Source organism: Anopheles bellator, chromosome 1 (assembly GCF_943735745.2).
Source record: "Anopheles bellator chromosome 1, idAnoBellAS_SP24_06.2, whole genome shotgun sequence".
Taxonomy (NCBI): domain Eukaryota; kingdom Metazoa; phylum Arthropoda; class Insecta; order Diptera; family Culicidae; genus Anopheles; species Anopheles bellator.
This window is the reverse complement of record NC_071285.1, coordinates 56,397,437-56,409,954: the sequence shown is the minus strand read 5'-3', so window position 1 is coordinate 56,409,954 and position 12,518 is coordinate 56,397,437. Positions and strand designations below refer to the sequence as shown.

At 53.6% G+C, this 12,518-nt stretch overlaps 1 protein-coding gene across 1 annotated transcript in view; it reads left to right on the top strand.

The window, feature by feature from the left end:
• Nucleotides 1-12,133, top strand: part of LOC131212458 (capon-like protein) — a 53,447-nt gene extending 41,314 nt beyond the window's left edge. The window contains exons 7-10 of the mRNA XM_058206330.1: nucleotides 6,548-6,726; nucleotides 8,154-8,345; nucleotides 8,479-8,601; nucleotides 10,598-12,133. Of these exons, the coding sequence (XP_058062313.1) occupies nucleotides 6,548-6,726; nucleotides 8,154-8,345; nucleotides 8,479-8,601; nucleotides 10,598-10,912 (809 nt within the window). The 3' untranslated portion in view covers nucleotides 10,913-12,133. The remainder of the gene's footprint in view (nucleotides 1-6,547; nucleotides 6,727-8,153; nucleotides 8,346-8,478; nucleotides 8,602-10,597) is intronic.
• The last annotated feature ends 385 nt before the right edge of the window (nucleotides 12,134-12,518 follow it).

Sequence of the window (12,518 nt, the reverse complement as noted above, 5' to 3'; positions counted from 1 at the left end):
TCGTGCTCTCCGTGGGGGCTGTCCTCCTTCGCGGTGGCCCCCCGAGGCGCCCCTCGTTACGGGTAAAATATTCCATTCCAAGTTAGATTGCGTCGGCTGGCGAGCTGGCGTTACCGAAGAAGAACGGTGACCCGACCCGCGCGCAGAGCTGGCTGGCACTCCATCCAATTTCTTGTTTCACTTCACGGTTCATTTAACACGTCTCACACCCCGGCCGGGACCCGAGGTCCGTGCGTGCGCACCACTTCACCGGTGTCGGTATTGGCGCGAGCGATCGAAGAAATAAATCTCGACAAGTCATCACTTCAAATTAAACTTTATCTGCCGCCGGCTTGTTTCGCTCTACTGCTCGCCCTCTCCCGGCGCATGCTTTGTTGGGCAGCACACCAAAAAAAAAGAAACGACAACAAAATATCGAAACACGGGGGAATTTGTTTGGAAATGCGAAAGTGTCATTCCGTTCCAAGGAAAAGTGTCACTCTTTCTTTCGCCTCGCCTTTTTTTTTTGTTGTTGACTCAACACCAGCGTGGCTCGTTGGCCACGTGGTGCGATAGGTTAAGCTAGTTGCTCCGGGGGCTCCGGGGAAAACTCACGAATGGTTCGAAGCATTTTCATTCAGTGTTTGAAGAAATCAATCAAAATTGTTAAATAAGTCCATTTGAGTGGAATTCGCGTTCCGTTCTTCTATCCTTAAAAAAGTGGATACCCTTATTGGACCGAAAGTACAATGACGACCATTTTTGGAGATCGTCATACGTCTAGACCCATCATTGTTTTTATTTAAAAGTTGAATTTAACGGAAGTTTGGATTATTCTTTAACTCTGCAGGATTAGTAGCAAGCACTTGATGTTCGTTACTTCTTGGAAAGTTTTCAATTTAGAAAAGTTGAAACAACTTAAAATTGCGATTATTAAGAAAGTATTAGGTGTTGGTTGACCTTGACCCGGTAGTGTTTGAGGGTCATTTGAGGTTTTTCTGTTATCGCATGGTTTGGATATTAAAGAATAATCAAGTAGTATCAAGTCAATGTTTTGAGACATAGTTTAGCCGAAGGTCCTAGCTGATGTAGCTGATTATTGGGAGAAATTATTGGGTCTTGTCTTTTAGCGGCTTTAATCACCACAGACAACTGTATCCCAGATTGAGCGTATTTGAAACAGGAATCTGCTTCTGGGCACGCCGAACTTCCCAGCAAATCGGACTTCCGAGAAGGAAACACGCGTGTTGTGCACGTGAAAGATAAATATCCGAACACCTCATTATGTGTGCGCGATCGTGCGGGAACCCAACTTGTCACGTCACAATCACTCCAGACTCCCAGATAAAAATCTTCCGATCGTGGTCGGGAATCGGGTCCTGAATTACTGTGTTGGACAGCAAACCAAACTCCCGCGTGCGTGAAGAACATACGCCCAAGGAGGGACGGAAAAATGGCGGAAATGGCTTCTTCGTGCGTCGGTGGTACGGTGATTGAAACGAGCGACTCGTTGCGCCGCCGCCGCGTTGTTTGTTGAATAAATAAACCGTCACGTTTTAACAGCATCAGCAGCGCGCCACAAGAAAGCCAATCGCACCCGGGGGCCCGGCAGAAGGGCAGTAGTGTAATATCTTGCCATTAAGCTAACTTACACCGACGACGACGCTGCTGCTGCTACCCCGATGAAGGCGAAAAAAAGGGCCCGTAGAAAAACATAAGGTCCGTGGAAAAGGGGGGCGAAAGAGCGGCACCCGGCCGGGGGGGGACCACACCGGAACGGAACGGAGTTGTGTGTTTATTTTCTTATCCCTTCTCGCCCTAGAATTAGGGGGAATCGGGGGGGAACGGGATGGGTGGTGTCGGGGCCTCTGCGGGTTCGCGTCTGATTGCGATAGGAAATCGAATTGCCCGTTCTACTTGCGATCCGTCGTCGTCGAATTGGCTGGCTGGGCCGCCGGTCAAAGAAAGTCAATAGGGCGCTGCTCACCGACGTCAGCTTCTAATTCACAAAATGAAAACAAAATCTCACACCGCGTGTTGTTGTTTGTGTTGGTGATTAATGGCTGGCCGAACGCGCCGGGGTGGCCTCGGCCGGCGGGGCTGGGTGCGGCGAGCACAATAAATCACTTCGATCAGATTCGGTTCGGCGTTCGAGCAGTCTGCACTTTCGAGCACTTTTACTGACGAACGTCAAACTGATCGACTGGCGCGGATGTTGATCGTTTAAAAAAATGAATCATCGGAGAGCGCGTCTGAAGGAATGGAATTGCGGTGTCTCGCGATCGGTGGTCCGAAAACTGCTCGAAATAGGACTCCTTTCGACGATCTCGCTCGCGCACGCCCCTTAAGCCAACAAACGCGTACGTTTATGGCCACACCGCTCATTAGCGAGGCAACACACGAGAACCGGTGAAACAGAGAGAGACAGGGAGGGAAAATGGCGTGAAAAGGCAAACGCGTTCGGCGGCCGGATGCGCACATCAGCCCCCCCATCCGTCCCCGCGGTGTCCCCCTGCCGCGTGCGGTGAGACGTTTAATGGTTGATTGATTAAATGGCAGGCCCTCTCGCAACGCGCCGTCGATCGCGAGCGGTCGAAAATCGCGATTAAAGTGATTTTCGCTTCGCGTGCCGCCGCCGCATCCGCGACCGGAAGCTGGTCGGGCCCGGGCCGGGGAGTGCGGGAAGGGTGCGAAAGTGGATAATTTTCGCGATCTCAACGCCCCGCCGACCGACCGCGACCGATTGCTTCACACCTTTCTTACTTTCCGTCGACGCGCGCGATCGCGAATTGACACTTTTTGGCACCCGTCGCATCAACCCGTCGCAGACCCGGGCCCTCGCGGATGTTCTGATGATATTTGTTATTAGTTTGGCGGTTGTTTTGTTAACGTCTTGATTTGGCGATCGCGAGCAGCGATCAAGCGACCAGACGGCGGAGCGTGACAAATGGGGATTTCGGGATGAGTTATCGAGCATATCTAGGGGGGGAGGGCGGTGACGGATGATGTGGTGTGGTACTTTAAACAACCCCCAGCCCGGGGTGATCCTCCCCGGGGTGATCGAGCTGGAACGCGGTGTTGGGCGGAATGTAAGAACAACATGTTTCGAAATCGAAACGAGTTCTCGGGCCAACAGGTTGGCTCCTTTCGATGACTGTCGAGATGGTCTTCCTTCTCTAGCTTTCCGGCAGACGATCAGTAATTGTGAGATATTGATCTAGCGGTTGCGATCGTTGGCCGTACATTTGCGTACGGCACAGGTCACGTGTGTTGTATCATTGGCCAACTTTCGATTGTCATTTATTTGAGTTAGATCGGAGAGTCGACTGTTGTTGTTACCGTACTATAGAGACTTTGAGCGATTAGGCTACATTCTAGAGACGTTGGGTGGTGGACGCCAGTCTCTCCCAATGCAGTCGGTGAACGTAGTTACTTTGAGAGAAGCTCGTTAAAGTATCGACTTTCACAATTCTTTGTAATGTACCGTAAATTTAATTGTTTTGTCCACAAAATTCGCGTGACCTTGCGACAACAACTCATGTGAGTCATTTGTGTGTTCAATAAAGGTAACCAATTAATGTTTGATGTGATAAAATAAAACCGAAATTGGCTGTGGTGTCCCGCGGCGTCCCGCGTGGCGATCATGCCCCGTTGCCAAACCACCGCTGACGTTGTTGTTGCAGAGCACCGTGACACCACAAACAGAGCTCCCAAGGTGCACAATGACGTCAGTGCGCGTCCCCGAATGACGGCTCCCCCGTCAAATGGCCGCCAATGGCCAATCTTTATATGCGCTGGGCTGACCGAGAACCGATCGTGCTCGGATCGTCACACACCGGGGTCCTTGGGACGAGCTGTCCGCTGCTGCGCTGTGTTCCGCCGCCAGACGCCTAGGGGACGCCTGGGGTCTGTCAACATCGTGTGCACCAAACTCGAACGGCGGACGCTCGGCTCAGGGACACGTGCCACCCATCGGTACCGATCATCGTGGGTGTGGGGGGTGGTCATCACCGTCATCATTGATCGGCAAATCGGTCCCTGTTTTTTTCCCCTTTCAAAGTTTCAAATTTCTCTCGCTTGCTTATCTCGCGCCTTTGATCCTTTCCGGGCCGCCATTTGGCCGCCCATCACATTGTGTTTTTGGTGTGTCCCAAACGCGACTTTGATTGGCTACACAAACGCGCACACGCACGCTGCACACCGTTTGACGGGGCATCAAATGGCCGAGAATGATGATGGCCGCTGCGAACCCCCCATGGATTCGCGGAAACGTAAACAACCGTGCCGTTTAAGAGCAAATTGAATCGCTTTTTTTATGTTACGAACCCCGGTCTGCCTGTGTGCGTGTGTATGTTATCCTGTGGCCAACCCGGACACGGGCTACGGTTGGTGGTGGGGCTTTTAATTAGTGTATCTTTCGAATTTTTTCTCACCCACGGTGAGCGCTCTCCGGGGGGCCGGGAGGTCCAGCAGCAGTTTTGAGTAACATATTTTTTGGCCGCCCAATGTTGATGATGATACGTTTTTCCTCATTGGCAATATTTAGTTAACGGTGGCCGGGCGGCCGACGGCACACCGCTGTGGCGGGAAAATTAAATTGATGGCCAAAATGGAAATAAAACGTGGCGAGGTAACAGACTCGCCTCGCGAGGGGAAAAAAACGCGGACAACGTTGTTGAGTGAGAAGATGTTGAGTTGAATTGCTCTTGGGTGATGGAAAATGGGTGATGTTTTCATTAGGGACCGCCGCCATATCGTGCGCCGCCAATGTGTGATCTGGCGAAATGTTCCGGTCTGGTCTGCACGCAATCGATCGCCGCGAGCCGCGAGGATTCCAGTGTTTATTTGTACTCCGTAGCACGTTGATACACGGCCGGGGAAGGGCCCTCGTAGGTTAGAAAGCGCAACTGCAGCCACGTGACAAATGGCGCGGCCAACTACGAGTGGATCAATAATTTGGAATGTGCAACTTGGTTCTATCGGGACATCATAACTCAGTTTGACCATACTACGATTGGTTGAATGTTGCGTTCCAATAATGACGTTATGGAATTATTCTTGTAACGTGGCCTCGCAAAAAACATCACTTGTTCTATCCACTATCGGACAGTGCAGAATGTCGTCCTGCTTAGTACTCGGTCTTCCTCTCCCGTAACTCTATTATAGCATCGAACGGACTAGTTATGCATGGGGGGAATGATTGACCGTATTTGTTGCGAAGTAATATTTTATCATTCAATTACCCTGCACAAAACCCTCGATGTTTGCGTAATGATATTGTGGGTGTCCCAGCGTCCCGGCTAAGAAGCTATCAAAACTCTGCGCTGTCATGTGCAGACGAGAGTTGGCTGCGTTATACAACCGAGAGTACGCCGGGGTTGGTTGGTGGGCCTCGCTGGATCTCAGTTTTATTTGCCTCTTCTGGTTTTGTTATATTCCTCACTTTCCCGAACACGACTGGTGACGACAGTGACATGCGAAAATCGTCATCCGATGAACAATGAATTCCATGTTGGAACCGTGGAACAAGGCGTAACTACTCTATAATTCAACAGGTCCCTATGAGTGCAGCGCACACAGGTTGCTATGTCGAATCGGTAGCAACGATAGCCGTGCCTTGCCGAACGAATGAGCCTTAGTAGGCACACAGTAGGACTATTCGATGCAAAACGGTAGCGTCAGATGCTGAGCAAGCTGTGAATGGCAAAAGGAGTTCGAACCGATCGATATGATAGAGTTGATAGCTGCTGAGGCGAGCTGTTTTGTGGACATAGTTCTAGATTTCCGCTCTCTAGAGATTTTTTCAACTCATTCCTAGAAACGGGCACAAAACCCCTGCACTGTGCGGGGCCACGAGGAGACAGCAGCCATTCTTTCATCTTTGATCAATCGGCTGTCAGCAAAATTGTTGCACAGCCGACTGACCGACCGATGCACTGGTGGTGGTCGTTGCCAAACGTCCGGCTTCCTTCCCGGTCTGCTGCTGTGCTGGGTGGTCGACACATGGTGGTGACGTTTTTTGCGCCAGCAGCCTCGGCTCGGCACACCGGCTCAAGGGTGGCCGATTCCGCCTGCTCTCCCCCGTGGGCCGATCCGAGGTCAATCCGAGGGAGTCCAAGCGGAGCCGCCGTGGTCACCGCGCGCGCACAGTGGATCGACCACCAGCTGTCCAAACTCGTTCGACACCGTAATCTATCTCCCGCTGGCCAAAGGGCTCCTCCTCGGTCAGTTGGGCCAGAGTTTGAACCAAGGGGGGCTAAAATTAGATCCCCCCGTGCCACCGTCTCCGAAGCTGCTCCCTGGATCGCGCGGAATCTCGGTGGGCCGCCCGAGTTAAAGATAGCCGCGTACGCCGAGCATACACAGCTAGAGAGGAGGAGACACACAGTTAACCAGCCATACCCGTGTTTGGTGACGGGCATTATCTGCGTCACCGCGTCGTTTATCCCACTGTGTCGCGATCAGCGAATTTTGGAGGGCGTACCTTGAGGATGTGCAAACTGTCCCCAAACTGCAACTCCAGAGCGTTGATAATTAACCAGGACCCAATCTACTTTCTAATCGACAGATCCGACGAAATCAGCCCACGACTCACCGCGTTTGGCTCGGCCGGACCATTTGGATTTGGGTACGCTACTGCAGCAGCAGCAACAGCAGCACTTGCCGGCCTCTTCCGTCGCCATCGCCAACAGCTCCACCGGCACCAGTATGCTACCGCCCATGTACCGATCATCACCTTCCGCACAGGTACGTTGTTCTCCACCGTTATCCACCCTGTTATCTCTCGTCGTAGGTGGGAGTTCCGTCACGTCACGATATAAAGACTTCTGAACACCGCATCACGCTCGCTCATCACGAGCTGGTTTGTTTATACGTTTTACCTCGCACGCTGTCGGTGCGTTGGATTAAGCTAAGGTTCACCGGAACCCCGACGAAAAGAGAAGAGAGAAAGTTTTCCAATTGTGCCTAATTTTTGTGTTCGTCAGACGTCGAAACCTGGCTGAAGTTTTCCGCGATCCTTGGGTTCACCGTGCGCGTTAGGTCGACTGAAAAGTTCCGATAAGAACCTTACGCGAACCTTCCCTGTTAGGGTCATTTCACTATTAGATCGATTTTTCGAGAAATGTGTTTGCTTAACAAGTTAAGCTCCTATAAATAACTGGCCAAAACTGATGCGCTGCGTTTGCGAACTTTCCGGTACACCTAATTCCTTAATCAACCATTGGCTAATGTACGGCGAGAAGACACCAGGCAAAGAGGCGGCCCCCGTATTTCCACTCAATACGAAGATAATTAGATCTGGCCACCGCATCCCACCAGCAGCCGCGTATCCTCTTGCACCTTCCTTCTCCTTCGGTGTGTTTAACGTTGACACGGCGCCCCGAGGACAAAGTTTAATTCCTCGTTCCAGGTTTTTTTTTATTCCCGGCGGTGACCTGGACCCGCTGTTTTCGTAACAGAATCTAAATTTTGCACCACCGTAGCCGAAGGAACTTTGTTGAGGACCATTTTAATTGCTCATAAGAGCATGGATCGCATCCCGTTCCGCCGGTGGTGGTTGGGTTGGTCTTTTGCATTTAGAAACAGATGGCGGCGAGGCGAGCGAACGCACCGTTTAAGCATAAATAAAATCTTCCTCAACAACAACGCTGACGGCAACTTTTGTCACAGAACGGCTGTTAAGGGTGCGGCGCACAGGGATGGACTCCGTCTCTGGTGATGTGCGGTGGAGGGCTTTAAACGAATTTGTAAAACTCCAAACTCCGCCCGCTCGCTCGCTCGGTTGGCCTTTAGAAGCTTCATCGCCGCTCCGCACATCAAACGAGTTTCGCCAAAGGTTGGCAGGCCGGAAGTGGGTCACACCGCCGGTACCGCCGTCGCCGCCACCACCATCCGCGATCGCCAAGGATACGCGTGTGCTACGCTCAATTTAAATCGATTCCTTGATTAGATTACTGACTGACTGACTGACTGTGACTCCCGGGCGATTGATGTGGTGAGAGTTCCGAGCGATCCAATGATAGGGTGGTGTACAGCAGTAATGGCCCTTCTGTATATTGGGCCCACGACAGCCCACGGGGGTCTCCAGCGATCACCACACCGTCCCATGTCCGTGTCTCTAATGGTTCTTTCCGTCCGTCCGTCGGTCCGTCCGTCCGTGTTTTTCTTTCCAGGAGACGACGGACCCCGAAGCGGTCTCGTCGGCAGCATCGCTTGCGAAAACACCGCTCTCTGCATCGCGCGAAATGACGACGCTACGTGAGCAGCTGGACCAGCAGCAGCACCAAACGCGCCAAGTGCTGGCCCAGCTGATGCTCGTCCGCGAGCAGCTAATCTCGGAAACGAACGCCCGCATGGACGCCCAGGTAGGGATGCCCCACCACCGCCGCCACCAGCGCGGAGTAAATTACGATAATTTCGCCGTGGCCCACCCGGCGGTGGTCAGGTTGGTTCCGTCAGTACGGATGCCTTCATCTTTCGTTTCTCCATTTCTCGCAGGCACGTATCCAGCAGTTGTTGCAGCAGAATCGTGAGCTATTAGAGCATATTGCCTCCCTCGGTGGCTATCACGAACCGGACCGACCGGGACTCTCGGCCACCGCCATCGGCATCGCTCCGCAGGTATGTCGGTGGAACCACCGTGTTTTTATTCGAGGGTTATCGTTTGGGGTTCATTTTCCTTTTTGTTTGGATGTGTTTTTTTTATCCGTGCGGAATGCGATTCTTGTGTATGTTTGTGTGTGCGTATTTGTCCTCATCATAACCCCGTGTTCTCTGACAAAACGGGCCCCTGGAAAAAGGGCATCCGTTTTATGACCAGATTCTAAACGAAAGTGTGCCCAAAGTGTGTTTCGTATTTGAAAAACGCCTAAAGTTATGCAATTGACCGATCGTGCTACGCTATGCTACGCCGCCAAACACTAACCGACTTTCCCAGCCGGCCCAGAGGTGTGAGCGAAATGGCAAGGTAAGTGGCCAGCCTGCAACCTGTTCTGCCGAGAGCTTTGCGAGCGCATGCAAAGGGAAGGGGTCACCCCTTCATTCTTTCGGAGCCGGATCTTAACCACGCCTCAATCCCGTTCTTTCCGCAGTTCTCGTACCTGCAGCAGCAGCAACAACAGCTGAGTGATCTACTAAACCTCGGTGCCGGCATGAACCTGACGCCGGCTCTGCAGCAGCTGCAAAAGCTGCAGTCCCTGGCAGCCGCCACCGGACTGGTGGCCGGTGCCGGGAGTGCGTCCGTGGCCCAGCAGGAGCTCTACAAGCAAACGTTGCTCAGTCAACTGGCCAGCGGTGCGGCACCGCTTGGTTTCTTTCCCACCGGTGGCCTCGGTTCGCCGGGGCCACCACCACCGCCTGCCGGACCCGTGCCAAGCTTTATGTTTGCCAATCCGAGCACCTCGGTGGCCGGCGCCACCGGTTACGGTGGGTTGTCGGGACCGGGCTCCGGCAGTAAACCCCCGTCGGCCGAAAGCTCGAGTAAAAACTCCCCGACGGCTACCTCGTCACGGCTGATCGGTGCCGCCGGGTTCATCAGCGACACCTCGCCCGGCGGCGGACAGCGCTCGAACCGACCGTCCTATGCGTCGTCCACCTCGACGCTGTACGATGAGTTCCGTTTGGCGCGCAGCCTAGAGAAGGGCATGGAATCGCTACGGCTGGACGAAGGTGATGGCGGCGCGGTCGCCAGTCCCTTCATTAAACCCCTCTCGCAGGTGGGCACTCTGACCACGATCGATGCCGATGGCAAGGTGAAGGTGATCGTACCGATGAGCGATCCGCAGCAGCCACAACAACAATCCGCCCAAATGCTAGACATTCCGGGCACCGGTTGCGTACCGAGCCGAAAGTCGGCCTCCTTCTCGGAGCTCCCGACCGGACCGGCGGCTGGTGGTAGTTGTTCCACCTCCGAGTCGTATTCGGGCAGCCAGGAGGGCAGCACGCGGAACGTTTCGATACTGAAAGACCCGATGCGTGGCAGCAGCATGGTACTGCACCAGCACCACCACCAGCAGCAGCAACAGCAACAACATGACAAGAAGACATCCATTCCGAGCCTGGTCACGCTGAAGGTCACCGATGAGAGTGGGACCGTCACGCGGAAGCTGCCAGCCACTCCGAGCTTCATCACGCGCAGCACCAGCGAGAAGGTGCCGAATCGCAGCCAGATTATGAGCCAGGTGCAGCGGTCCCAGTGGGCTCGCCACACGACAAAGTAGACCCCTGGCCGGGGATGTCCCTCCGTGTGCAGAAGCTTCACCTACGGTGGGCCCTACGAGAAGGCGGAGCCATGTGTAACCGTGTGTAAATATTAGCAACAATTGCTACCGAGAAGCCGATGCCGACCAAATAATGGACCGGCCACCGTGATGATGATGACGACGATGATGATGACAGTGACGATGGTGTAATAAACGATTAATTTAAAATAAATGAATACATACGTGATCAAACGGCCGGTCCTGGTGGATGTTTGTCCCCTCTTTTTCGTGTTGTTTGGTCATCCGGATTCTGGGTCGGATTGTGGGCTACTGGTTAATAAGGGTTAAGGAGCTTCCAGGGTAAAGCCAACAACACTAACCGGTTTCATTTGTGTCTTTCTCCCGATTTCCGACAGCTCTCTTCGACAGCGAAGGTAGCCCGCTGGTTCCACACGCTGCAGTGGACCAACCAGTCGCAGTCGCTGTCCCGACCGGAGTCGGGCTTCGTGTCGGGTGATTCGCGCTCGGAGCGCAACCAAAAGTCGGACGTCGATATGGTGGACCTGGTAGCCAAAGATCACCAGCATGGCCACGGGGCCGTCTCGAACGGGGTCGACCTGTGCGACGAGTATCTGCTCGTCGAGGGCACCAGCAACCTGTGGAGCAAGCTGAGCGTCAAGAAGCGCAAGAAGCTGCTCGGCCTGAAGCTCGGCAAGGTCACCACCTTCTAGCCCCGGCGCCGCTGGCCACCGCTCACCCTGACGGCCCCCAATGGCGGCTTCGGCGGCGGCGGCGGTGGTCAGCGATGGTGGAACGGAACGAGCCAGCCGATGGTGCGACTGACGGCGGCTACGTCCGGTTCCTCCAGTGCCAGCGACAACGATAGCGACGGCGACGAGTAAGCAGGCGCAGCCGAGTATGGCTCCGCTGGGCGAGCGTTGGTCCCCGGGCTTAGCTGCAGACGCTAACCCGCCCTCTCGGACACAACCAGGAAACTTCTTCCCCTGCGACCCCCCCGTAAAACGCCATGAATGTGAGATTTTGTTGACACCAGCACTGGGGAAAAGTAAGGGCGCGCTCTGCGGTGGATGCACGAGCGCGAATCTTTGCTTTTCGACCCGGTCATCCGGGCGCGCCCGCGCGTGCCCTTGTGCACCATATCAAAGCCGGGGCCAAGTCCGGAACCGTCGGTCGGGGCTCCCGGAAGCCGAAGCATTCGAATGGATGGCTGGGAGAGGAAGGAATCATGTCAACGTTAACTTAAATTTAAGCAACAAAAAACATAAGACACCGAATGGGTTCGCGTCCGCCCATCGTCGCAGAGTAGCACACTAGCGCAGCGCAGCATATTTATTGCTTTGCTTCGTACGATTTCAGTCAACTCCGGCTCTGGGGTGGATTAGGTTCAACTACTCCATGCATGCGTTGACAAGACGATGGCCGATAGAGTAGTCACTCTCCCCGCAAAGAAAACCCGCGGACTACTATTAACACACTACCCCGTAAGCTCATTAGATTCATTCGATTCGCTCGTCGATCATCAATCAATCATCATCAGGTTAAGGACCCCGTTCACGGAACCCCATTTTGGTTCAATTTTTCCCTGGATGCGCTCAACCTAGAGGTGTACGTATGCGCGATCCCAAGACTGATTTTTGACGGCAACAAACGAACAAAATTTGGCGACTCTTGTGCGCGCAAAAATACAGGACATTCCAATCATATCCCGTTCGAGAAAGAGAGAGAGAGAAAGAGAGATAGCAAGTAGCGATAGTAGACCATAGCTTAACCACTAGTTAACGTTAGAAAGCGCAGACTTCCCGAGTTCCGTTTCCTCTGCCCCGAGTGTGTGTTCTTTCTCGCTCTCTCCGTGTATCTCGTGTTCCGACCGAGATCGTGGCTGCTGAGGCGGCGCTAGGGTGTAAGTAGTTTAATTGTCCCCTTCCAATTCTCACGCGCCTTTAGTGAATAAAATATCGAAAATACTTAACATTTTCTAACTCGCGCCTCCCGCTGGGCGGTTGGATTGGTTTGGTTGAAAGAAAAGTGTCGCTAAGTGTACGCGGCTGGGGTTGCCCTCCGGCCCACGAGATAATGGCCGTTTCGCAAGCAATAAAATGTTTCTAATGTCGTTTGGAACCGTTTCATTATCTCACAGCACCGGCGAAAGAGGACCGAATCTGCAGGTGAAATGGTGCTTCTTGCCCGACAGGCAGGTGGTATTCCGGCCTCCGGAAATGACCAGCAAAGTATCACCGACGGAGAGGACCCTTATCGCACGCCTACACCGCCCCGGAAGAGCCTCTCGGCGGAGAGGTCACCCTGGCTGCTGCTGCT